The following is a 27,632-nucleotide window of genomic DNA, read 5'->3' on the forward strand; positions in this document are numbered from 1 at the left end:
ACGTTATCAGCTACCTCAAATGCGACGCTAGCGTTACCTGTGCGCATAAAGCTTTTCGATATCACAGGTTAAGTGAACGTACTAGTGTTTTTGACGCTACGGTTGATCGTTGGCTCTCAAAATCGGAATATTTGCCAAGTGCCAACTCCAACTTTCTGGACTCCGTAGGTTGCAGACGCATATGCTAAGCTTGAAACATGTCTGTCGTTGAAAAGGAAGCGCTAAATGACCTCATCAAGCAGCAAGGCGATATTGTGCGATCGCTGAAAGCCGAAAAAGCGCCGAAAGAAAAGGTATAAGCACAGTTTGGTTTCGCTGCACATGTGCATGTGTCAGGCAACTCCTAACTTTTTTTAGTGAAATGAATGATCACTTTTTTTGCTTGACAGAGCTGACACGATTCCTCCTGTAAGTAACGCTTGATGAAAGGCACAACTTGAGTTATTATGCCCGCTCACGCTTTTTTTTTTTTTTTTTCCTAATGTGAATGAATGGACATTGGACACTGAATAGTTTCGAACCGGTATTGCGTCATTTCATAATAAGGAACGCTATAAAGCATTGATATGATGGCCCTTTGCAGCACTAGCTATGCAATTTGGTGACCGGTAAGCCAGTGGAAATTAACGAAATTGCCCCCTCGTAAAGCGGAGGCTGAAACAGCGATACGACGATGACTACATTGAAGATGGCAAGCTGCATCGCAGGACAACTTGTCATGTTTCCAAGGTTGTTGGTTTTCCCAGTAGCGGCAAGTTACACGACTGCCAAAACTTACGGCGCACTGTGAAGACAGAGGAAACAACCAGACACACATGCGATTTTATAGTTGCTGCAAGTATCCGTTTATAAACTGCGCAAGAAAACGAAGACACAAGAAAGAAAACACACACGACACCACGAGCGCAGCAATTTTTCTTTCTTGTGTCTTCGTTTTCTTGCGCAGTTTATAAACGTCTAAAAGCTATGAACCAACTAGCCCGCCAGAACGTCCTACTGCAAGTATCCGTAACCGTGTATTACAAACTTGCCATTAACATACAGCCTGTTGGCAGTCTTGTTGTCGTGATTATCAGTTCTTGTTAAATGCTAACGCACACCGATATTTGCCCAGCCAGTTCGAACTGTACTGCGGTAGTCTCTTAGAGCAGTGTTCTCGGAGTATCACTTTTGGGGAAACGATCACTTTCGCGAGATTTAATCGAAAGTGACTGACCGAGAATACGGCCCCTGGCCTTAGCACAGCAGTGTGGTTTGTGATCACTTTAACAGAAAGCATAACAGGAAACTTCGTGAACTATGAAACAAGTCATTGTTTTGTAAGATACGCCGAGCACGTCCAATTAGCTGCAAGCAAACATGTATTGCTCTTGTTTCATCCTCTCCGCCCTCCCAGTTTAGCTGGATGTTCTGAGGGCGTCTTCTCCTCTCTCCCATTCCTTCCCCCACATTGCCTGTTTTTGCATAACCACCAATGGCCACTCTACTGCACTGCCTGCGGTGCCCTCCATTGCACTCCATGCGCCATCTGTCTCTTCGGGTGTTGTCAACGGCTGCATACTCAATTGCACAGGTGAGAGCAGCTTTGAAATGAAACTGAGTATGCTGTATTCAAAATTTTCGTGCCCGCTTTGAGCATTTAATTTGAGGTATAAACATGATTTGGGTAACATGGATGCCCAAAACATTTGGGATAACAGAAACTACTCGGCTTGTTTTATGCATGTTGGTTCAAAGAAAAAAAAAATAGCACAAATGTACACGAAAAGGTTATCTTCCATTTTCTATAGGTTTGTCCAAAGGATAAAAAGGTAGGGAAATGCAATGGTTATCTTCCTTCACCTTGTCTACAAGGTGTTGCCAAGGTTATATATGACATCTCAGGAATGTAAGGAGACTGATTCTAGAAAATTTGTTTAATTGACAACATATGTCCAGATCCGAAATATTAGTCAAAATAACGTCTTTAATTAGTGTTGAAACACTGATGTCAGTGGTTTTGCCTTACATTGTAGTTTGCCTTGAAGTCTTGAACTCAGATATTTTTCAAAGCACTCATCGAGACATCCTGCATGTTTGCAATAGTCTTGAAATGGTGTCCCTTTCAAGCTGGAAATGAAGTGGGGAAACTAGAAAAAGTCGGCCTGAGCCAGGTCTGAGCTGTAGGGAGGTCGGGGCCTTATTACCAGGGTTTGTTTAGCCAGAAACTCCATCACCTATTGCTTGTCAGCACTGCAGTTTGTTATGTGATGCTCTATGCAAGCAGCTGCCCACTTCACAAATGATCTGCACTCGGCTAACGTCCTGAGGAAACAGCTGCATCAGACTGTTAGCCTAACACCGCTGACAAACTATCTAGCCCAGAGGCGTTGTTCCCAGGCCTTCTTGCTTCTCCCAAGAAAATCTGGGCACACACTGTATTATGTTGACAGACAATTCTGATGGCGAAAAAAATGACATATCTCCTTCTGTTTTGTTTAGATTGATGAGGAAGTAGCAAAGCTGCTGCAGCTGAAAGCCCAGCTGACTGAAGATGAGCCTCACAAGTATGTCCTCAAGACGGCCAAGGCATGTACATTGTTCCTGCACAACATTCTTTCACTACAATCAAAGAAAAATACATATTTTTGTTGGCTCATGTCGTTAACGTCCTGTGCACTTTTAAATGTCAGTATAATGTAGGGTGTAGGAGACTGTTTGGTGAGTGAGTAGTGCATCTACTTGCTTATCCCAGGGTGATTTTTTTTTTCTTTTTAGCCACCTTATTCTCTTGGATATTAAAAAAAAATTCCGAAGTTAAGCTCCTTGAGTGTAACTTTAGCAATGAATTCGTTAGGCTTGACATATTTGAGAACTTGCACCTGCATCATTTTAGTACTATGAATTGTGTCACGAATTGTGCCTTCAAGAAAGAGCAGAAAACTTAAGTAAATGGAAGTGATAGATACATGAACACTTCAAGACAACCAAAAAGCCTGCAGCCACACGACTATCGCCTCCAGAGCTGGTGAAGAAGACGGCTCATGTGCATGTAGCGCGAGAATAGAACACGCTAGTGTGCTTGGCTTGAGTGGCCACGGTATCTGCCACTCCCGAGATCCCGCGGCACCATGGCAGGCTGGTCTAAAGAAACCGTGGCCACGGCAGCTACCTCTCTGCGCCGCCTCCCACAGATTGGTGAATCGGACGATTAAGCCCAGCCATGCCAGCGTCTGTGTACCAACTCTACCAAGGCAAGAGTGATGTGGCCTCACACGGTCCAGCAGACGTCCCGCGGTTGTAGGGTGTCCGGAAATTTTACGTCGACATGCCGGATACCTGGTTCATCCAGCTGGACAGCCACTTCCATCTCAACTAGGTTCCAGGCTCTGGCTTTTTTCCAGGCTCCAGCTTTGTTCCAGGCTCCGGCTGCTACCCCCGGGCCCAGTCTTCTACGAGGACTTGCGGGCAACCATCCTTGCTTGCTACACCACCTCGAGCTCTCTGTCACAACGGCTCTCGTCGTTTGAACCGCCGCATCATCCCACATCTTGTCATGTCACATCGCCGCGTCCACCCATGCTGATCATCAACATGCGCCGGCCCCAGCATCAAACCTCTACTCGGTCCTGAATGGGAGCTCAATGGGAGCTGCGCAACAACTCTTTCCAAGGAATTCACTGGGCCAAACACAGGCGCTTTCGGCTATTCTACGGCCTGCCGCTCTCCTTCCTTGGACGTTCCAGCAAGCTGTCTGCTTTCCGTTTGGGGGCAACTCACTCATCACCGATTCAGAGGCCCTCCCACCGGTTCCACTAGCCGCAAATTTCACTGTCGCAGGCATGGCGACACGACAAGCTCAACCTTTGTGATGCCTTCAGTGACCACCGCAACCCTGATGCTATCGACATTCGAGATTTCGCCGCATGCAGCAGCAGCCTTCTGAAGTGCTGTGCTTGCACCTTTTCCGGATGCATGGTCTACCGAAGTTCTGCGGAGCAGCTCTGCCATCTGGTTTCTTCAGCTCGAGAATCACTTCTACGTCAACAATGTGAGTGACTAACACTTGTGCTTATCTCCACGCAAGTCGCGAGCTGTCAGGCAGTCTTCTTTCAGAGCTCCGACTTCTACCAGGCCCGCGCATCTGCGAGAACCTGTGGCAGGTCATGATTTCACACTATGGCATCACTGTGGCTGTGCCTCGCTCACAACCTACGCTGCCGGTGCTGCCTGGTACATCTCTCTTGGATTGCGGAACCTGACACTACCAATGGCTGCCACTGCCACTACCAACGACACTACCAACGCCACTGCCACCGTTGCAAGCCATTTGACGACACTGTCTTCAGTGCTGTTCCCCTCAACGTCCTAACTCTTGGCACCTGTCAAGAACCGGCCAATACGCCTCAACTCTGCTTGCAGAGTTGCAACGCGTGAGACAATGCGCCCCGTGTCCAGACACTCTCAGCTACAACCACCAGAGAGCTATTTGTGCCCTTTTACACATATTTCAATTGTGCTTTGCACTAGGAGGGGGGCCTTGTGGCAGTGCGACGATCGCCTCCAGAGCCTGTGAAGAAGAAGACTGTTCACGTGCATGAGCGCAAGAAAAAGAACACACTAGCGCTCTCGACCTGAGCAGCTGCGGTATCTGCTGCTCCCAAGATCCTGTGGCACCATAGCTGGCCGATTGGCCATGGCTGGAGGTAGCCGCCATGGCCATGGTTGGCCGTGGCGGCTACCTCTTCGGGCCGCCTCCCACAAGCCTGCTCTATTGATGACACCCTACTTCTGGTGTGGCTAAGATTTAATAGTTAACAGTTGCCTCAAAATATTTTTACTGCATCTGTTTTATGACTATTTTGTTAAATTTTTGTTAACATTGTTACATAAGCTGGATCATCATATTGGCTATGGTTAGCCCATGAATTTCGGTTCTGTTTTAATTTGTTTGTGGCTTCTTTGAGATATGGCTCTTCAACTGACAGTTTGTGCTATATAGGGCACAAGGGACCACATGCCAGCTCAAATGGCCTTGCGAGAGAAGGTGTTCTCCACCATCATCTCATGCTTCAAGAGGCATGGAGGAGAGGCCATTGACACGCCTGTCTTCGAGCTCAAGGTAACATTTGGCACTGGAACTCTGCTGTCCATTGCGACATTCAACTGCACTAATGGTACTAGTAGTGTCTTCAGTTGTGAATGGCCTGTTATAGGTTGATTATCTCGTCAGCCGAGCCTGACATTGTCGATCATTATTGCATCGAGCGTTGCTTTCTGAAGCACATCTCAGATGGCAAAAACAAAACAAAAGGAATGAACCCAACTAAATAGAGTAATATCAGCCTGTACATTTGTATTTATGTTTTAGTTTGCTGCTGTTTTCAATAACAGATTGAGTAGAAGCTGCGCTTCATAAACTTTTCTTATAACAATATCTGCACAGGCTGAGCAGGTGGTAAGTCAGGCAACCATTGTTTATGTTCACATGTTTATTGTTTAGAAGTATTTATATTGTAATGAAGAAGAAGAGCACAAGGACAAGGCCAGCCAGATCGCCAGTGCTTAGCACGAGTGTGAGCCGTTCGGGCAACCAGCTGTTCCTGCTCTGCGTCACCTGCCTTCTCGGTTACGAACAGACGCTACCACCTGAATTGTTCAGTACACCACTTTACAGTATAAACGTCTAGTAATTATTGCAGGGTATTCCCACCCGTTATGTCTCTGCAGTGGCCAGAATAGAGCTGAGGGAGGACCGGGAGAGGGCGTAGTGCGCCTCTCCCGTGTCTACGCTGGCGCTCGACTTGTCCGCTACATGCGAACGCGACGACATGAGTACGTGGGAGGAAATGGACACGTGTGCTCCCCACACATGAAGCCTGCCAAAATGTTGGCTAATGTTGCTGTGCTGTTCTCTACTAAGACATGCTAGCCACCAGCGACAATAAATTAAGCTGTATGGAAGACTTGTTTATAGATGGCAACTTCCATAGACACAATTTAGCTGTGCAACCAAAGTGCGAACAAATGAAAATCCAGGAGTTGAACAGAAAGAAGGAGGGCACTCTCTTCCTTTCCTGCTTTTTGTGCAATCTTTCATAGCAAGAGCCATTTGTTCTCCTGGTATGAAAAGCTTTAGCTCAGGCCAAGTTCCGATTTCCCTACTCGGATCGATATTTGAAACATGGAAAACCTCGTATCAGGCTATTACTGAACCAATTTGAACAAAATAATACTATTAGGAGCAGTGTTTTATTTTGCTGTCAAATATTTTGCAAGAATTACCAAAAGTGAGGTGAACTTTAGAAAAAATGAAGCAGACAATTTACAGCTCCTAACTTTGCTAGGAAAAAAACAAGTATTGCCATTCTGCAAGCTGTAGCTATTAAAGGGTTTAAAGCAGAGAAATTTAATATATTAGTTTGCAGCTTATGTGCAGTCATTATGAGGTTTACTTGAATTTTGGCAGAGGTCTTGCGTCTACTTTATTGATACATTTTTCATGAATATATATTCATGTCAGCTGTCTTCTTTGGATGCCTTAATAATGCTAGCTAACAGGATTGTGATATATGTAGCAGGGTTGTAAGCTTCAAGCTTCATTGTCTAAAATGTTCAGGATTGTAGTAATTTTTGTAAAAAAACATTAAAACCTAATAAGTCTGCTCCCGACAATCACTAGAATTCTCTTTCTTTTATTGTTTCCAACTTCATTCAGCTTAATTCAGGTGTTGCTATATGAGCACATTTTTTTTTTTTTTTACTTTTACATGTATCTGAATTGAGAGCATAAGAGTTAAAGCTTTCTCTTACGAGATAACCTTATCTTAGCACTTGGGGCCAGCTCCAATTTCCAAGCCCAGACACATGTGAAACACAGAGAAGCTCTTATATGGCAAATACTGATTCAACTTGAATTAAACTTGTTACATTAATTAAAAAGTGCAATTCTAGAGACTGACAGCAGTGCAACTTTGATTGTGTGCTTTCCAAACTGTTTCCTCCGTAGGACACGCTCACAGGCAAGTATGGAGAGGACAGCAAGCTCATTTACGACTTGGCTGACCAAGGCGGGGAGATCCTGTCTCTGCGCTACGACTTGACGGTGCCCTTCGCCCGGTTCCTGGCCATGAACAAAATCAGCAACATCAAGCGTTACCAGATTGGCAAAGTGTACCGGCGGGACAACCCCGCCATGACACGAGGACGCTACCGCGAGTTCTACCAATGTGTAAGTGTCAGCTCTACTTCGGCAGGCTGGCAGGCTGGTGTTGTCAAGCTATTGATCAGTGAGACTTGCATTCTAAGACCTAACTCTACCTTTGTGAAAATTATTAACGTAGTTATAACAGCAATGAGTTGCCCTTGTGAGTGTGTGCACTTAAGTGTACAAGAAAATTTCTGAGTACCTTGTGAAAAATTATGGACTGGCACAACTTCAAGTTACTATCCTCTAACTGGCAGATTTAAGTGAAGAGCTTGTCTATTACATTATTCAAGTTTGTGCAAACAGTAGCCACATATACTCTTGTTTGTGCTTGTAATCTTATTAGACCAATTGTTTTGTAAAGCGGCCCCAGTTAATGCCATGTTTGTCCTTTTCGTTCTATATTGACAGGATTTTGACATTGCTGGACAGTATGACCTTATGTTGCCTGACGTTGAGTGCGTAAGAATTCTGGCTGAGATACTGAAGGACCTTGGCTTTAACGGCTTTGTGATAAAGGCAAGTACCTTCATACTCTTCTGATTAATTCACCTTGCATTTCTCCTTAGGTGAGAAGTTACTTCGTTTGTGAGTGCATGTGGAAGGCATGCATTGCTTTCTGATACATGTTGTCCCTTACCTAACACAAACCTTCATCTTGGGTCTCCTTATCAATTTTACGTCTGTTTAGAAAATGATGTAAAAAGCAGAAATGATCTCATTTGGCTATTAGTGAAATGAAAATGGATACATTGAAAGGAATACTAAGTCTGGTGACTGGTGCAAATTTTGCGGGTCCTATTATAGTCAATCTCGGATATATCAAACATGGACATATCAAATCATTGTCTATATCGGACAGTCACCACATCCCCTTGGAAATCCTATGCAAAAGTAGAGCACTCTTGTACGCCTGTATCGAACTCCCGTTCACCGGCACATTCATTATATTAAACACTGTGCTGTGCCATGCCATTGCTAGTGCGCATCTCCTAACAGGGCCACAGTCACTTCTCACGCTGTTGGAAATATTTAATACCGACAAAATGACACTGGTTTGGAAGATGCTGCCAAACAAGACAATACGCCGGAAGGGCAGTACATGCAAGGGAGAAAAAATGTGCGTTACACATTTTTCAATTTTGCTTACTGCAAACATAGATGGCTCATGCAAACTTTGGCTGTTGGTTATCGGCAAGAGCATGCACGGTGGACGAGAGATTGCGATAGAACTTAAAGAACCCTAAAATTTTCTTGGTTTGATATTAGTTTCACAAAAATGTGTGGATGACACGCAATCTTTTTCACTGAGTGGCTCATGGCTTGGCATGCCAAACTGTATATTTCTGACCGCCGGGTTTGCTTTTTTTTGTTTCATCATCATAAGCCCCCTTTTTTTTTATGCCCACTGCAGGATGAAGGCCTCTCCCTCCGATCTCCAATTACCCCTGTCTTGCGCTAGCTGATTCCAACTTCCACCTGCAAATTTCCTAATTTCATCACCCCACCTAGTTTTCTGCCGTCCTCGACTGTGCTTCCCTTCTCTTGGCACCCATTGTGTAACTCTAATGGTCCACCGGTTATCTACCCTACGCATTACATGGCCTGCCCAGCTCCATTTCTTTCTCTTAATGTCAACTAGGATATTCGCTATGACTGTTCGCTCTCTGGTTCACACCGCTCTCTTCCTGTCTTTTAACGTTATGCCTAACCTTTTTCAGTTCCATTGCTGTTTGTGCAGTCCTTAACTTGTTCTCGAGCTTCTTTGTTAACCTCCAAGTTTCTGCCCCATATGTTAGCACCAGTAAAATGGAATGATTGTACACTTTTCTTTTCAATGAAAGTGGTAAGCTCCCAGTCATGATTTGGCAATGCCCGTCTTTCTTGTATAGGGGTTCCCGAACTGGGCTTCACGAGTGGCCAAAAGAAGTACGATCCCTACTCCCCTTGACGAATTTTTAACATTACAGTTTATGTTTAATGAAACCATAGCATTCCACATCAGCACTTCCGTAACCTTAAGGAAAGAGCATCGTGGTGGCGTTGCAAAACAATCATAGCTGTGGTGGATTCGCTGGCCAACAATGCCGACTTGGCATTGAACACATTTCGTTCTGTCTTGTGTGGTGGTCTGCAACACATGAGCAGGGATATTTCGTGCAAGTTGAAAGCCGCTTCTAAATCTGGCAGCATCTGCCTGGCCGACTCATTGCAGACATAAGACCATCAGTCATTTAAATGGCATATTGTAACGGACACAAAGGGCACGGTCATGCTGTACAGATACGCTGATGATGGCATGGCACATATCCATACAGGCTGGTTTACTTCGGCACTCCGCCCATTTCTACTTTATCCAAAACAAAAACGCATGAGACACACCGTGGTCCCAGGCAGCCGGATGACGTTGGCTTTTAGAGTTGGTGTGGCGATCAGTATATCAAAGACCACTCGGCAGCGTTAGTTACTTACGACATTTGTATGTAAAACATAAAGTAAATAAGTTAACTGTGTGTCCAACATGGCCTTGAAGAAACAAATCGGTATGTTGCTGTTTGTCACAATCTCAGGAAACTATCTGAGGTGTGCGGAGTTTTCAGATAAGCTGCAGATAGGCATATTTTATATTTCGAGTTATCAATATATCAAACTATTTTGCGATCCTCTTTGAGCTCAATATTTGTGGGATTGACTGCAATTCTATAAATTGTATTTCATGATTGGAGTCACTATTTAGGTCAGCTGCACACATGTTGACCAGTCAGGTTCGAATTATTCTGTGAGGGCCCATTTCACGATAGAAATAACAAAGTCCTGGCCCATAAAGCATATGGGCACCAGCCAGGAACTTTGGTTGGAATCGAATTACCTGAAAAATCGAATTAACCCAAGTTAAATCTCTCAAGTTTGCTGTATTTTGTTCCATATAATTTGCTGTTCATTAATTGATACATGCTCCCTATGGGAAGCACAGTAACCCCTTTTTATAATGAAATCGCTTTATTTGAAGCTTTTTATGGTCTCGACTGCAGTGCATGGCATGTTAAACTGGAGTATATAAAGTGAAATGCACTGGATTCAGCATAGTACAAAGTGGAAAAAAGACATCTGCATGGAACCCCCTTGGTGCAACATTGACTGTGACCCTTTGTTTATGACCCTTTGCTCTTCTTCATATCGATCTGTAGTTAAAAAGTGCCATAGTATTCAGCTTGGGCTTGTTAATTCACTTTGATGTTTCACTCTTGTCTTAACGCTCAGCTTTCTGCTGGCATTAAATTAAAATTCATAAAGTTAAATGAGTGATGAAAACATTCCTGCAGGTCAACCATCGAGAGATCCTCAATGGAATGTTTGAGTTTTGTGGTGTACCGGCCGACAGTTTCAAGACTATCTGCTCTGCTGTTGACAAGCTCGATAAGGTGAGTGAACTGTAACAAGATAGTTTGCAATGTAACAAGTATGCGAGGTGAACGAAAACCTATGGCAATGGCTCCCGTAAAGGTGACTGTAAATGAAGACGTCATAAGTGCATGCTTTTGATATATTTTAATTTTTTAAAGCCAGTGATTTGTGTGTCAAAGCCTTCTTTGAGACTAAGTTCAACTTTGCTGCTGAAACTTCTTTCTTGTGCGAGACACCACTTTCCATATGGACCTTACAAGCCATTGTATTCCTATTTTCTTTTTCAGTTGCCTTGGGAGGACGTCCGCAAGGAAATGGTTTCTGAAAAGGGATTAGCAGAAGAAGTGGCTGACAAGATTAGCCAGTTTGTTGTCAAAAAAGGCATAGTGTCTCCCATTTTTACCAAATTCTGTTCTTACTGTAAATGGTACAGCTAATGAGCAAAACTGCATGCTTTTGAGTGCTTCTTTTTACAGCAGTTGCTGTTGAGAGACTTTTGAGCTTCATCTGGCAGTATTTGTCATCAACTGTATTTGTCATTGCTATCATTGTCATCATTGCCTTATGATGGCATCATCATCTTATGATGATATCCACTGCAGGATGAAGGCCTCTCCCGTTGATATCCAATTACCCATCTTACACAATCTAACTCTACCCTGTGCCTGCGAATTCATCTCAACACGCCACCCAATCCTCTGTTACCCTTTGTTTGGTGTATTGTAAACATTCAAACGGTCACTCAAAGCCTTCGGTGTATGAAAATTTTTGTTTTTAACTCAGCGAATTTTTGCTCTGTATTTTATGCTCTTGATTTACGACCTTTATTTTAGTGATGATTATGGGAGTGTTTTTGTTGTCTCTTCTGCAGGTGGCCCGGAACTTGTGACAGCTCTGATGTCTGACGAGCTGGCTACTAATGCTGCTGCCAAGCGAGGCCTGGAGGAGTTGCGGCTATTCTTTGATTACTGTGACCTGTATGGAATCACTAACAAGGTCAGGCCCCATTCCTCTTCCATGTCCCATGTTGTCTTCCCAAAGTAGCGTTCTCATGACAGTGTAGTGAAGAAGGAAAAAGAGGGGGGAGCAATATATGTCTGGTTGACTGCAGTCTTGCAGCATATACATTATACCCTCTTTCGGCAATTGCCCAATGGACTTGAGTGAAATTTGTTGCATTTAAAAGTGACATGAAAATTTTAGCAATTGTTGCGAACAGATTCTCCCATTGGTCCCTCAGCTACATTTTAGAAAAAGGTTGCTGAAAACCGTAATATTTCAGAAAGTTGTAAAAAGTTTTCAAAAGACACGAATAACTTTTTTTTAATTGCAGCTGTTAAATTGTCTATGGAGCTGACATATTGTGCATTGCGGTAGAGTGTACAGACAGTTATGTTGCGAGTATGGCTTTTTCAAAACTCGCCTAACTGAAGTAGCCATTTCACATAAACTGTTTTTTTTTTTTTTTGTGCTTTAAACTTCTGTATGCAGTTTACAGAATTGCACTGTTCAATTTCTTCTGATGAAGGCTCTTTAAAAAAAATTGTACTGTTGATCGCCTCTACGTACAATGAACACCTCTACAACGAAATGACCTGTATAATGAAGGAATAAGTTTGTCCCGGTTCTATTGTGAGCTGTGCGGTGTGCAACCTTTAAAACGAAGTACCTGGAAAACAAAATACTTGTAAAACGAATGATTTTGGAGGCCCCAAGCACTTTGTTATAAGGGCATTTGACTGTACTCAGTCAAAGGTAAGCATTGTATGTTGGTTAAAATACTGACTGTTAGAAAAAGACTTGGTTTTTCTTGGTAACTCTTTTTAACTGACGTATGCTTACGATGCAGGTGTCCTTCGATCTGAGCCTTGCTCGAGGGCTGGACTACTACACGGGAATTATCTTTGAAGCAGTGCTGACTGGTGAGATTTTTCGTCTGTATGCTTCATGCTGAATATTTTCAGGCACGGTACACTGAGCATTTTGCTTACAAGGTTGTCCTAGCATCTGCTTAAAAACAGGTTGCTGTTTTCAGTTTGCCAGGCCTCAGTGAATGAACCTCATACAGAGTACAGTGGAATCTCGATGATACGATCACGGCTAATACGAATTTCCGGATGATAAGAATTTTTCTGTGGTCCCAGCCGAGCCCCATTACTTTGCAACATGCTAGAGAACGGTTGTTATGAATCGATTTTCGACCTGCGTCGGTTGATACGAATAAACGCCGCCCCACCGACGGCCGCGAAAGAGAACAGCGCGCGACTGCGCGCTTTCTCCCTTTCTCTTTTGTTGCGGAGGCGCGGACGCGACGCCGGACAGCGCGGAGGCCGCGACTGGGCGCGAAGAGTTTGAAGCGGTGGCGCTTTTGTTGCCTTTATGCTTTTCTGCGTGCCATCGGCCGGACGGAGCGGCTTCTGTGCTTCGGGCCGCGTTCTTTGTGTTTGCACCATTTTGCCTAGTCGCAGCGAGCTATGTCTACTGAGATACGATCTCGGCTGATTCGCGCGGCCGTACGCCGAGGCGCGGGAGCCTCCAGTTGGCGCGTCTTCCGTCGACTGCGTTATCGGTGCCGATGGCACAGGGCGATTGTCTGTTTCGCTGCCGGATTCGCATGGTGCAAGATAGCAGCGGCACGTAATCCACGGTGCAAGGTCGTGCGGCACGTTCAGTCGGGTGCTCCTCCGCTTCTCCCGCTAATCGCCGTATTTTTCTTGCCGTAGGAGGCTTGCGCTTTTCCGTATTCCGAAGGTGTGCTTCGTCCAAAATTTCTTCTCCAACGAGCGACGATCCATCACTAACATGGGAGCTCTCAGTAATCCAAATTCTGCGTGTCAAGTGAAGACGCCGGCGTGGTTTACGAAGCAGACAACTGCGGTTGCCATCTTGCCCCTGTCACAGCAGCAACCAATGGAGAGATGCCTTTCAGCACGGCAGCCAATCGGAGACCCGCTTTCATCGGAGGGCCCGTGTGACTACCTATCGCAGACCCGCGCTTATTTTGTGTTTGTGCGTTTGTTACAAGATGGCGACTACGGACGAACTGAGAAGCGGAACTACGAAACTTTGAGCTTTCGAACGATACCAAGATGGCGGCGCTCGGTGGCGGGAAATACGAGATATGTCTCCGTGAACTGCGGTGATTTTGCGCGATTTATAGCTGTTTTCTCACCCTGTGCACTGACGAATTAATCATTTTAGGGCACTTTTAGTGCGTTTTCAGCCAAAACATCTTGATACAGCGTAGATTAGGCATTGCAGATACCGAAACGCATGGTTTTCAAAAATCGATTTTTCTCGCGATTTTCGGGATCTGATCCGCACGGCCCCCCTTAATTTGGCTAGTTTTAATTGCGTTTCGATGATACGAATTTCGGCTAATACGAATATTTTTCGTGACCTCGTGAGATTTGTATCATCGAGATTCCACTGTACTTGCAAAGTACAGTAGACTTCTGTTAATTTGATTTTTCGGTTAATTCGATGCCGGCCGAAGGTTCTGGCCAACACCCATGCATTTTTATAGGCCCAAACTCGTTATTTCGATTCTAAAATTGGCCTTCACCAGATAATTCGAATTTGACCAGTCAGCACACACGCCCCTGATCCCGATAGCGACCCCTTTAGTGGCAGCGCCTGTCTCGATGGAGCTTAGGGGACAGTGAATGCGTTGAACACACGTCATTTCTCGTCGAAAAAGCCTATTTTCAGCCCTAGGAAGATTTTCAAGCAATGACCGTAGATCACATTGTCTGATTACGCCATTTACTTGGTTTTAATGAGCACCTTTCTTTTCTTTAAAGAAAATCGGGCCAAAAATTGCCTGCGCGGTGCAGTCGGACATGAAGCCAAATCGTGTGCTTTACTGCATAACATGGATGTATTGCTGCAGAGCTGACTTTTAAAAAAAACATGTGGCGAAACTGACTTTACAAAACCGGCCGCCATTGTGCAACAATTTTTCTTGCTAAATAATCGGGTGCACGTAAGATTTATACTTTGCTTAGGAGCTTTAATGTCATTCCTAGTTAGGTTTCTACTTTGGACACATAGAAAATGGGTGCGCGTTTGATTCAGGGGTGTGTTAGAATAGGGCAAATATTGCCGAATTAATCAGCGGTGCATTTTGACGTTTTATAGCGAAGCTGTTAAGGATTAGGTTCCAGGAGATTGTGTCCGCGTGTAGAAAAAAAACCTATCAGCATGTAAGCTCCATGTGCATGGCGGTTTCCCGCCAGTTGTGCCTTAGCACAGGTGTCAAAACAGATAACTAACATGACTGATAGGTTGTGACATCAACAACATCACATGCTCGTCAGTTACGTTCACGATTAACGATAATAAAGTAACCGCATACCTGCGTTGGATATGTGGGTATGAGCTAGGGAAAAAAAAGAAAGAAGGAAGGAAAAAAAATAAGAGAAAGAGAAGGAAGGTAAAGAAATCATGTGTGGCTCATACCCGCACTGGATATGTGGGTATGAGTTGCCGAGAGCAGGAGCGGGAGAGATCTCAAAGGATCCTGACGCTGCCGTGCAGTGTGCTGTGGCTATGAACGCTGTGGCTCATACGCTAGTCTACAACGATGGGCCGGACTTGGCGGAGCAAACGATAATAAAGTAACCGCATACCTGCGTTGGATATGTGGGTATGAGCTAGGGAAAAAAAAAGAAAGAAGGAAGGAAAAAACATAAGAGAAAGAGAAGGAAGGTAAAGAAATCATGTGTGGCTCATACCCGCACTGGATATGTGGGTATGAGTTGCCGAGAGCAGGAGCGGGAGAGATCTCAAAGGATCCTGACGCTGCCGTGCAGTGTGCTGTGGCTATGAACGCTGTGGCTCATACGCTAGTCTACAACGATGGGCCGGACTTGGCGGAGCAAACGCACTACTTGGCCATCACACCGGGCGAAAACAAGACGCCGGTGTCCTTGCTCTTTGACAAACATGCCGAAGACGCTCAGTGTAATCAATAATGATAATAAATAAATTCCCTATAACAATATTCACTACAGTAGACCAACCATAGTCACAGCTTCACTGGCTTCCATCATAGTCACAGCTTCACTGGCACAGTAGTGGAAGAGCTCTGAAATATTTTTTTTTTGCATTTTGTTTAATTCGACCCGGCAGATAATTTGATTTGATCAGATTCGTCGGTCCCGTGTAGTATAAATTAACGGAAGTCGATATATCTGTATGGTAAATATTTATTGCGTAAGTGCTCTTCTGCTGTTGGGAGCTCATGGTCAATTTGCAACTCAGGAATTCATGCGACACCCGGCGGCAAGCGCTGGAATCCTCGCACGGAGCGTCGGTGCAGACGTGCTGTCCGTAGCCTTCGTACTTCAATCGGGTGTGCATCTAGAACGATATAGCCACCATCTACGAAACTCTGCACATACGAGGAATTTTGCTGTGTTTTGTAGTTTTGCAGCGCTGAAGAGCCACATGGATTGCGAATATTTGCATAGCAAAGCTGTGACAATGGCAATATTTGCATAGCAAAGCTGCGACTACGGCAATAGTTGCGTTCTCGACATCTTGCTCGAGAAAGTTTTTTTTTACATCTTGCTCGAGAAAGTTTTTTTTCTTTTTTTTTTCTTTGTCCAGGCGAGGATAGGTTTGTTGTTTGTGTGAAGAGAACACGATCCTGTTGCTTGTACTATGTTTGCAGTAAAGCGCTGCAGCGAACTTCAGGGAATTTGCATTGAGGTTGTTACTGCCATCGTGATAACATTCAGCATATGCGCGCTGCAACATGCAGTTTCATGTAATAGCCGGCGTGGCAATGCAGTTTATGATGCGAATGTCGTCACTGTACTCAATCTTTCCTTGATTAAAGCTGTTATATCGGATACATGCGGCGCACAACATGGAACTACCGCGTATGGTAAATCAGCGAAAATCGTTACATCGGAGTTTCAGGTGCACCCAGGTAACGTCGGTAAATTGTTCTATGTAAACACATGTGCCAGCGTGCCAGTTATTTTGCCAGCGTGCGAAATAACTATGGGGTGACATAGCGGTACGCCTTCCTTGCGTCCTGGACACGCTACCTGTAGAATTAGTGCAAATTAGTAGGCGCTCATTTGAATATATGTAATTATCAAAGCAATTGTATCTCATATCAGTGTCTGAAGGAAATTGGCAGTTCAGAGGCAAACACAGTTTTGGCCACTTAAAATGCACTTAAAATGTCAACTATAGAATAACATGGAAAATTAGATTCATGCAGTAGGTGAGTTAACATTAATTTACACAGAAACATATTTTTTCTTTCATTAGTTTACACAGCAGCCATAAGCGATATGTACGAAGACAGCGGGGAGTAATCAGTCATGGTCAGGCCTGACACCACAAGCCCTACCTGCACATCGTGTGCAAATGTGTTTTTATGGTAGTAAGCAGATCCTTCGGGTTTCGTATTTATCGTTTCTGTTCTCTATGAGAGAAACAATGGGCCAACTACTGCAATAACCACGGCTAAGCGAAGCAGCAGTCACGTTGCGCAAATCTTGAATGTAACATAGGTAGCAGGAATGCAAAAGTAGCAGGAAAGGTTCGCCACAGATTCGTAGTACATGCTCGCGATAAAGTGCAAAGCTTGATTTTAGGTTCGCTTGCTCTCTGGACTGAAAAAAGCATGCAGAGTTTGCGCCTTCACTGAACGAAAATGTGTTGAGGCTACAACAATGAAAAAGCGTGCGCTGGCTGCGCATTTATGTGCATGCACAGCGGCAACAGCTGATGAAGCAAGTCGGTGTGCTGCTGCGGGCCATGTTAAATGTGCCAAACTGAGCAGGTAGTAAATTTTTGGCAGTCCTGGCGAGGCCAGCGTGACGTACCCGACTTCGCCGGCCGCTGTCTCGCACGCTAAAAACGCCGGACTATCTATTCGTGCCTTAACAGTGAATCAAAGCAGTGCACGAGTACTTCGGTTCCATGACTAATGGGTTCAACAATACATTGGTGATTTTCATCAGAATCTCGTGCGGGTCCACTGTCACGCCAGAGGTTTGCACACACAGTGCGACCACTTCAGCCTCATTACCCACTGTGCCTCTTTTAGATCAGCAAAAATGATGTGCTTGGTGTCAGCTACCTGCTTTCCTTCCACAAAACAGCGCAAACCGGCATCACACTGCATGAAAATCATCAAACACAGTGGTTGAGGGGACGCGGGAACCTCCGTGCATGCGCCATGTTGCACAGTGTAGCCAGATGTGGCCAGATTTTGCAGCGCCCCCTGCAGTTCAATTTAGTTGCAGATAGTCCAAATTCTTTTTTTTTTTTTTAGGACATTGATGAATTGTTAAGAATAGAATAAGGAAGAAAGAAACAAGAGAAAGAAAGAAAAGAAATTGAAGCACCAAGTCTGCAGTTTTGCAACTCTTGACCAAAAAGAGATATTGTAGTTCTGTAAACTGCAGTGTCCTAACTGGACAAATCTAGTGGTGCTCTACCTGCGCCATTTTGCTACAATTATGCTTGCCTGCACCCACTCGAAGTGCCATTTGCTTTTTATGATCCGTCTCGGCTTCAACAGTGCTACTACTATACTCCGTTTCATACATATGAGGCAACACAATGAAGGCTAGAGAGGTTTCTTTCACTGATGGCGTCCGCGACCAAAGGTAATGCATCACATATGAAAAAGATATTACTTTCACGGCCATGTAATTAGAAATAAAAAGTAAAATTAAGTCTAATCCTTTAATGTCGCAATACATTACATACTTATTACACGAAAGGTGTCTGAGATCTAAACTTATTTACTACCATTAGTTGAATGGAATAAAATGTTTCTGCATCCAGAGGCCGTAGAGCATTACTTGTGCTGCGACCAAAACATAGTATGTTGCCTACTAGACACATAAATATGCACACAGTATTGTGTTATGACATAAACTTTCGTCTATAAGCAGTTCCACATAGACTCGTGTAAGGGCTGCACTTCTTTTTCACAATTTTGACAAGCTGCAGCCCTTACACGGGACCGAACCAAAAGGTTCGGTTCCGTGTAAGAGCCGCTACTAGGTGGCTCTAAATACTAAATGCCACTACTAGATGGCTATTGCCATCTAGTAGCGGCATGCAGAATTACGCAGTGCGTGAAAATTTGCCAATGCGCGCGCACGGCATCGTGGCATCAAACACGATTGCTTCTCCATTGGAAATTTTTTTTCCCCCCAAATTTTAGGCTGCCAAGCTGGGGTTGTGGCCCTTACACGAGTCTATACGATAGTTGGAATATATGACATAGTTATATCGTAGGAAACATTGGAGGTCAAGAAAAACTGCACTTCAAAGGATGCCGAGGGAGACCTCTATGGCCACACTAGTTGCGTAGCTTCCGCAGCATTGCCTGTTATGCATGGAACAGAGCATAGTGAGAGTTTGGCAACCATCTTGGTTAAGGCAAGATAGATGCATGGGGACGTGTGCTTACAGAATTCTGCATATTGTTTATTCTGTCTCTCTCTTATACAGATGACGGTCAGCCAGGCGAAACTGTGGGCAGCGTCGCGGCAGGAGGTCGCTACGACAACCTTGTGGGCATGTTTGATGCCAAGGGCCGTGCTGTGCCGTGTGTTGGCATTAGTGTCGGAGTTGAGCGAATCTTCACTCTGCTAGAAGCTAGAGCGCTGGTGAGTGCTGTTTACTTTGCTGCTATGATGTGTGTCTGTTGTAGAGGACCTTGTAACACTCATGGGATGTAGTGCTGTGTTCAGTTAGATTTTCATTTATTAGTATTTTTTCCCCTTGACACAAAACTTTCAGGATATCTTAAAATCTGAGATCTCCACAAGGAGCGCTGGCAGAAGCCAAACTTGAGGTTTACCCTTTCATTACTGCAGCAAACAAGCACATCTGTAGTCTGGACTGACTATGAGTCCAACTAAAGTTTTTCATTCGAGCAAAGAATCTTTTGATACCAGTAGTTGCTACTGGTGATGAAGCTGCATGAAACATAGAAATGTTCACATTAAGGTAACTGCTGAACCAACTTGAATGAAACTTATCACATTTTAAAGAAAAGGCTACTTATGAGCAGATTTTTTAACCACTTCATCACTTTTTTAATGAGTTGTGAAATTTTAAAAATATTGGTGCATTATATTTACAACTCTATGTGTCTGCAACAAAAGTTGCTATTACAATGTCATAAACTGCATCAATTAAGATGTCTAAAGTATTGACACATTTGGTACATTATACAATGCTCTAAAATATACCACTAACATTTTGCTAAGCTTGCATAAACAATGTAACTAGTTCATGTAAACCGGTACTAAATGCAGTATATTTATGCACTTTAGATGCTTTAAAGATTCAGTTTTCGGAATTCCAATATCTGCCCCTGGTGCAGTTATGGAGCTGTGAACTTGGTGTCTTATATTTTCTCAAATTTATTGATTTTCGGCCGTTCTTGCATAACACCCGAGGCCCTAAATGAAAGTAACATTAAACATTGTATAACCTTTTATAAGCAACAAATTTAATTCATATCAGTTGAAAAGTTGCCCACAGAGTGAATTTATGCTTTTCATGTGTATTGAACAGGCAAATCAAGAGTTGGCTCCGAGAGAAAGATTCCACTGAAAGTGCTGATAAAAGAATATTGAATGAGTGCACACGTAACGAGTGTAGAAACAGGTAACCACTGTGCAGTCCAGCAGTCAAACACACAACCTTTCTTTTGTTCTGTTTTCCTTTTTTGCATGGGTTGGTTAGACTGAGCAGGCCAAGCTACGGACAAATGAAACGGAGGTCTTTGTGGCATCGGCACAGAAGCAGCTGGTTCGAGAGAGGATGAAGATCTGTTCGGAGCTTTGGGACCATGGGCTGAAGGTAGGTTTTGTGTGTGCAGACCTCACTGTGCTCGCAGCCAAGGGTAAGATGCTGAGAGGTATCGTCGTGTTATAAATGGCCTACGCAGGTGGAGCACTCATACAAGCAGAACCCCAAATTGCTGGCACAACTTCAATACTGTGAAGAGCGGTCGATCCCACTGGCAATCATCATTGGCGAATCGGAATTGCAGAAAGGTGTAGTCAAACTTCGCAAAGTGGTCACCAGGGAGGAGGTAAGCGTATGGAAAAAGAATGGGAATGTGGTGGGGTGGGGTGTGCCTGGTTGATTTATAGATGCTGGGGCCATATTCTCTGTGACAGTTTAACCTTAAAACAGGTTTCGTACAGGTTTCAGAGACAAAAATTCAAGGGTATTCAAGGACTTTCAGGGCCCCGTCAAAGCTTTTTCAGGGGTGCAGAGTGGCATCCCATGTAGCAATTTTTTACTATATTGTTTCCAAAACACTATAGATAGCTTTATCACACAATACATGCAAAAAATATATTCGAAATGTCCAGTCTTGTTCTCTTCTTAGTTCCTAACTTCAAGTTCCTAACTAGGCGCAAATAAAGCAGGGTAAATACGGGAGGGGAACCAGCACCAAGCGCTGGTGTTTCTGTCCCTCGCCCGTTGTGGGGTTTTCCAGTTCCCCGCAAGTTGTATGAAGAGGAATGTATGTGCACTGGTGCTGGGCTTTAAACTTTTATACAGTACCATTGTTTCTAGAATAGTAAGTCTGCTGGGTCCATGCTGATAGAAAGTGGGTCACATACAATTGATCCTAAACTGTACTCAAGAAATTCAAGGTTTTTCAAGGGAAAGGAAAAGAATTCCAGGACCTTCAATGACCTTGAATTTGTACATTTTAATTTCAAGGATTTTCAAGGACCTGTGCGCACCCTCAAATGCATTGTAAAAAGTTATATAAAAGATAACTAAGTAAATCTAAAATATGGTTGGCCATGCCTTATTTCAACAAATATTCTGTTGCTATAAAGAGTAAAGTAGTAGTAGGTGAATTCTTTACTGAAAAGCATTAGAGTTTACCGCTGGTAAAGAGTTTAATTAGAAAGGCCGGATTTCATGTGATGCTGGAACAGGAGCTAGAGCAAAATTACCTACACTGAAAAATTACTGCTGGGCTCCTTTAACCATTTGCGGTCCGTTGTCGGGCAGGGCCCGACAACGCAACACGGCCGTAGCGGTCCGCTGTCGGGCACTGCCCGACAGGGGTGTTCGGTGGTCAAATTTCGCGGTTTTTCTCACTGCGATTCGTGCGCATTCTTTCTTTACATGATGCGCCATCTCTTGAGGGATAAATAAACTTTGTTTGTTGAAGTTTACTTCTTTTTGCACTAGGGTGCAGCACAATGTTCAGCACGGCTTCTGGATACCAGAGCGTTCTCACTTGCGCGCGCAACCACACGTTCGCGTGGTTCGCTGAGAAGCATGACCACATTTTCACCACGTGCGTTTTACGGTGGTGCATTTAGTGAAAGCTTCTAGAGGTTTCCATTGTCAATAGCTTTATTTTGAGGCGCACACAGCTGCAGAATCATGGTGATAAAGATCAGCGACACCTGCAGTACCGCCGCAACCTCATCCTACAGCTGGTGGGTGATGTGAGGGCTAGAGCCAAAAAGCGAGGCCCGTCTGCGCGGAAGGAGTGCAAGGAAAGGCTAGATGGGAGGAGCCATTTCATCTACAAGCTCCCAGGCCGAAGCAGCAAGGACTGTGCTGCTTGTAGCGATCGAAAAACAAACGCAGGCATGAGGGAAACTGTGCAAAACCTGCAGTAACAACCCTGGCCTGCACCCAGGAGAAGGCTTCGAGCGGTATCACATGCTGCTCAAATATCGGTAGAGGAGTTGCCTGCAGAATGCAAGAGAAAAAATAAATATCCTGCGAGTTTTTCTTCCACAGTTGATGGTTTTCTTAGCAGCGCCACAAACTGGCAAAATAGTTTCAGACCGGAACAGCCGGAAAGTGGGTAAAAGTTTCGGACTGCAAAGGGTTAAGTGGAAAGAGCATGACATTTGTTATAGACGTTTCCTAGTGCTTTCCAGTTGACGCCATAATGCAAGAAAGTTCTTGTAAGCAGCTGCGCTTAGCTTCTGTGTGCAGCAGTTCGCAGAGAATTTGTTTTGACGTTCCAACAGAAGCGTGTATAGAGACTTGCGATTGTTCACTTGTTGGCATCTTCTTGGAAGACCAAACTTTAGTGTTCAAGAGTCTTCACTCTAGCAAGTATGTGCTTACACGAGCTGTGTTTTAAATGGTTAGCACTCTCTTTTCAGTTTGAAGTTCCCCGGGACAAGCTGACCACCGAGATCAGGAACTACCTGAAAAACATGAGCAGCCAGCAGGAGAGGGCGTGACAAGAATTGCCTCATTACAGCATACTTCAAGAAAGTTATTTATTGAGTCAGGCTGTCGAGGCCAGAGAGCGGGTCGCAGTAGCTGGAAAATAAACCTCTCTTATTGTTTGTAAATGTCCATGTTGTTGTTTTCTTGCTGTACCATGTCTCTTGTTCATCAGCAGCAGGAAGTTTTACTAAGAAGGCAGGTACTTTTGTTAGTGAACTAAATAAGATGTAAAAAAAAAAGGGGGGGGGGGGGGGGCAGCTTGCACTAGTGGTGCAAGGCTGGAGTAAACAGCGGAGCTGGTGATCGACCTAGCTTCTTTCAGGTTTTACTAAGCTTGGATAAGTTTTGCTAGGAAATGCTAAGTGCTGCTAGGCACGGTATTCCGAATCGGCTCGCCGCCGACGCGCAGATTCTAGCTTGGCCGCGCGACGCGCTTCAAGATGAACGGCGGTCTCATCGGGTGTCCGGATCTTCTTTGGCCGGCCCATGTCAAGGCTACATGTACTCGCCACAGAGTCAACGAGAGTTATGTCGCGGCGGCTCCGAGCTTTATCTCCCCGGTGACGTCACGGCCAAGCTGCGCCTCCACACTTGCCGGGGCGCGTATTTCTATTTGCGCCCACGTACAGCGCCCGACCGCTGGCGCCGCTCGCGCGTACCATGTTTCTAGCCGCCGCCGTTGGAACGGAGGAGGCGTTGACGGAGAACACGCTGGGCTGGTGGTGACTAGCCTGCTGTTAGGGGATCAGTGGTATTCCTAAATAAACGCATCACTTTTGATGATCCAAATATAATCTCATTATCAGGGAGGGAGCAGTCTACCTGACTGGAGCAGTATTTTTTTTTTTTTTTGGGGGGGGGGGGGGTGTTGCTAGCGCAAATAGAAATACGCTGCCGGGGCGTGGCTGGTCGAAACCTGACGAGCCGTTGCCAGAGGCGCCTGCTGCAGTCGCGGACGCCGCGCGCGTTCGGCGCGAACGCGGGGAAACGAGGAAACACGGACTGCGTCGGCAGCAGCTCTGCGCGTTGCCTCGTTGGTGCTGCTACAATTTTTCGCTCTCGCTCTCATTTTCTCTTTCTCCCTAGCATAGCGCGCGCCGCGCGCATGCTAGGGCCGGCCCATGTCAAGGTGGTCAAGGCAACCTGTGCACGCCACGGAGAGTAGGCGAAGCACACGCCGCTCCGCGAGGTGGTTGCTAGGTAACGCGCGGTGGCGTCATCGTTCAGCGAGGTTTTTGTACACGCTTCACGGACTGACGGTCGGCTTAAACAGCACCGCTGTTTAGGCGACCTTAATGTTCCCTTTAAGTGCCTTTAATGGCGCTAGCACGTCCTCCTACCGCACCCAGAGGAGCAAGTGACGACGTGTCCTAACGCGTAATGAATGGCTCTAAGCAATGGTTCATACCCCCCGTAAACACGTACGGCATCCCCATTACGACGACAGAAAATGAAATTCTACACTGGAATGATGTGCGGCAACGCAACGGAGCCAGCTGTGGAAGAAGACGAACGCGTGAGCAGTGGCATGAACTCGTTCGCGCGCCAACGAGCCGGCTGTGGAAGAAGACGACGCTCGAGCCATTGCTGATAGTGATAGTTAATCATCATAATGATGAGAAAGACCTGACGGTTAACTAGCCTTTTCCTTAACTAAACTTATGCTCCTATACCATATATATCCTATACAACTTGAACCATTACCTCCTTTTAGATGGGTTATTATTCTCACGGTTTCGGAGACACCTCAACTTCCGGTTGCCTGAGGCCGACTTCCAGTGTGCTCCTTGAGAAACGTAATGTCGCTAGGTGCCAGCGCCATAAAAAATTCACCGACGATTGCGATACTCACTAATGTAAAATTTGAGCGCACCTCTATACGTGTTTTCATTTCGCGATATATTGGCTGGCGCGGACTATCTGTCTGGTGCGGCAAGTTGCAAACGGAGCGAAGTGTGGGTGCGACTGCCTCGCTAATCGGGAGATCGCGAGAAGCAGCGCTTGGGTGACGCGTGGCCGCAATTCACAGCAGCCGCCGCAGACAGACCTCCGCTCACGCGGCGCTTTGTTTCCATATATGGTATCGGTGGACGTGCTCGCCGCGTATGCCATATCGATGGTGTCATCGGTGAACAGACGACGCGCGCTACTCTGGCGCCGTCTCGTAGCGATTTACGCTTTCGCATACCCTCCTCTTTCCGCTGCACCCACCTCGCGCTCTCATCGCAATCCCCGTCTTTCATCCCCACGCTGCGCTCCGCGTTCGCTCTTTCATCCTTCACTGTGCTCGGTCATGCCGACGCTTAAAGCAGGAACGAGCGCCTAAGAGCTGTGCTCTGAAAGCACATCTAAACTGGGGCTTGCAAGTTGCATACAGGTCTTCCAGGCCCATTTGCAACATGAGGCCAGCAATGTTTTATATCTAGCCAATGTGAGGAACATTTTTTGTGAACTTGGGTACAGGCTATCATCATGATCATATTATATTCAAGGGGACGTGAATATTTTTTCTGCGTAATTTGTTCATTGTATAGTTGCAATTTCAGCAAGCAATGTTCGGAAGCGTACTTAAAGTATCCCCTACCATTATTTAGTCCTCGAAATATGGCGAACTCAACAGCCAGACAACTGTGCTCTGTGAGAAAGCCAATCTTTTTCAATCTTGTGGTCTGAGGAAAAGTACCCGAATACGAGGAACACATTTCTGTGATAACATGCTGTCGGGCAATCGACTTTTGCTACCTCAAAATATGCCATACGTCTTCTATTTTCAAGCGAAGCTTGTATTGCCTCACAATGCAGTGAGGCATTAGGCGGTGGTGGTGTCGAAAACCTGTCCCTATCGAAACCTGTCGAAAACCCTATCAAAAACCTGTCCAAAACTCGCGTTTCGTTCACTTACTAAATACCAAAATAGGCATGGAAGGGTACGAATGCATGACTAACATGACTGATAGGTCACGACACCAATATACATCACATGCTCGTCAGTTACGTCACGATTATTGATAATAAAAACACGTGTGGCGCATACCCGCATTGGTATGAGCCAGGAACAAGAAAGAAAAAGAAAGGAAAGAAAGAAATTGCTAAAACCCGGCTGCTCCCAGAGTAGAGCAGGTGCGGACGAAGCTGCGCCGGATCACGTGGCGCGCGCGACCAATCAGGGTCGTTTGGTGTGAAGCGGGGAAGGAACGGGAAAGAAAGGGGATTGGCGCGCGCTTCGCCGGGCTTCCCTCGCCTCAGATCAGGTTCGACGTCCGGATGGGAAGCCCCCGCGTGGTGCGTTCCGCCGAGGAGCAGGCTGCGGTTGAGCAACGGCGCCGCGAACTCGCTCGGGAAAGGGCTCGTCGCCGACGTGCCGATTCTAGCGTGAGGGCTTCCGAAGCCCAGGCCAAACGTCAGCCAAGAGCCGCCGACCCTGTTTAGCGCAAACGAAACGGAACGCCTGCAACAGCGTCGTCTTGCCACAAGCTTCGCTTACCCCCATTTCTCAACAGGGCAAGGGCTGGCAATTTTTTGGGCGTCTCATCTTCGTTCCGTTATATCGTACTAGCCCAGTGCAATAGGCAATCGATTAAGCACCCCACTTTATGTTCCACTGTTGCACAAAAGGGACCCCCCCCCCCCCCCCCCCACCTTCCCTGTGCATCATGCTGTCTGCACTTCATGCCTACAGCTGCATTAGGAGTTGCCCTAAAGTGGGGCTGTAATGCAGACATTTAATTGGCATTGGTCCTGAAACCTTTTACAGTTGGGCATTCATTTGCCATTACAGTTAAAACTCGATCTAACGAAACCTGATTTTAGGAAGTTTCCGATCTAACGAAGAAATTTCGATTCACCAGCAGGTACCCATAGGGTTCCATGTTGTCATCAACGCGAATTAACGAAACTAATGGCCACCAAACCCGATTTAACGAAGTTTTTCCTGAAATAAAGAAACGCTCTAACACGGTCACGTAAAAAATTTTAGGCGCTCTAGTCATGGCTTTACATGACCGTCTACCTCGCCTGCATCGCACAAGCAATTCTGGTCACCCTCGCGGACTGTTCACACGCGCAGGTGTGGGTTCGCGGCAAATGCAATGACGCGACTTTTGGGTGTCGCTACGTTACAATTTTACATTTCGAAGGATCGAAGAATCCCTTTCTCGATTTCACGAACTTCACGATTTAACGAAATAATTCGAGCGTGGTCATCACTTCGGCAAATTGAGTTTCAACTGTACTTTTAAAATTGGTACTGATAAAAGGCAGTATGCGATGCTCCAGAAGAAGCAAGCGTTAGAGATAAATTTACCATGGAAGCTGGAAGCAAGAAGGCCCGTTCCAGATAATCAAAACAGTTTTAACACACTAGTAGTAGCAAGAAAGAATTGCACTGCAAGCGCCTCCTAAACTCGAGATAATGTAACCTGCAATAACGAAACGCGCGGGAAGACTGCGCACGTGACGCTACGCCATATCTGTACGCCTACCTCACACTTTCACTCGCATCCAAAGCATACAGCACATGGGGCGCGATAGTATCTTATCGTACTTGGACTTTATCCTGAACATGCTGCTGCTCCGCTTCGGCGGTCGCTCTTGATCAGGTGTCGCGCAGTTTGTAAGGTGCGTTCGCAAGCAGACGCTTGTAATTCAACCATTTGAATATTTGCGTCCGCAGTCTTCGTTTATTGTCTCGGGATTCCTTCGCGGTAGCAGTGAAATCTGATTATACTGAACTCGCGCATAAACATACTTCGCTATAGTGACAATACTTCATTAGATCGAGAATTTCATTATATTGAAGTTTGTTATATCTAGGTCT

The 27,632-nt window shown here is 45.4% G+C and overlaps 2 protein-coding genes across 3 annotated transcripts in view; one reads left to right on the top strand and one right to left on the bottom strand.

Moving 5' to 3' along the window:
- The window catches only part of LOC119449746 (peptidyl-prolyl cis-trans isomerase 7-like), a 403,577-nt gene that overhangs the window by 337,127 nt on the left and 38,818 nt on the right, over window positions 1-27,632 (bottom strand). The gene's annotated exons all lie outside the window — the stretch shown is intronic.
- LOC119449745 (histidine--tRNA ligase, cytoplasmic) lies at window positions 92-22,941 on the top strand. Of its 2 annotated transcripts, XM_037712993.2 has the most exons (14): window positions 136-293; window positions 1,397-1,573; window positions 2,482-2,568; window positions 4,982-5,101; window positions 6,989-7,210; window positions 7,598-7,705; window positions 10,510-10,608; window positions 10,879-10,972; window positions 11,463-11,587; window positions 12,441-12,513; window positions 19,085-19,242; window positions 20,330-20,446; window positions 20,535-20,681; window positions 22,747-22,941. In XM_037712993.2, exons 2-14 carry the CDS (start codon window positions 1,475-1,477, stop codon window positions 22,825-22,827), a joined length of 1,530 nt encoding a protein of 509 aa, XP_037568921.1. In that variant the 5' UTR covers window positions 136-293; window positions 1,397-1,474; the 3' UTR covers window positions 22,828-22,941. The 2 variants fall into 2 exon arrangements, with proteins under 2 accessions (XP_037568922.1, XP_037568921.1); XM_037712994.2 differs by lacking the exon at window positions 1,397-1,573 and having other exon boundaries at window positions 92-293.

This window comes from Dermacentor silvarum, chromosome 4, assembly GCF_013339745.2.
Source record: "Dermacentor silvarum isolate Dsil-2018 chromosome 4, BIME_Dsil_1.4, whole genome shotgun sequence".
Lineage (NCBI taxonomy): Eukaryota > Metazoa > Arthropoda > Arachnida > Ixodida > Ixodidae > Dermacentor > Dermacentor silvarum.

Bases quoted from the DNA above. Each gene is read 5' to 3' on its own strand.
- LOC119449745 (XM_037712993.2), top strand. From the start codon at position 1,475: ATGGCCACTCTACTGCACTGCCTGCGGTGCCCTCCATTGCACTCCATG. The intron at 10,609-10,878 runs GTGAGTGAACTG...TTTCTTTTTCAG, and splicing joins CTGTTGACAAGCTCGATAAG to TTGCCTTGGGAGGACGTCCG. The intron at 10,973-11,462 runs GCATAGTGTCTC...TCTCTTCTGCAG, and splicing joins CCAGTTTGTTGTCAAAAAAG to GTGGCCCGGAACTTGTGACA.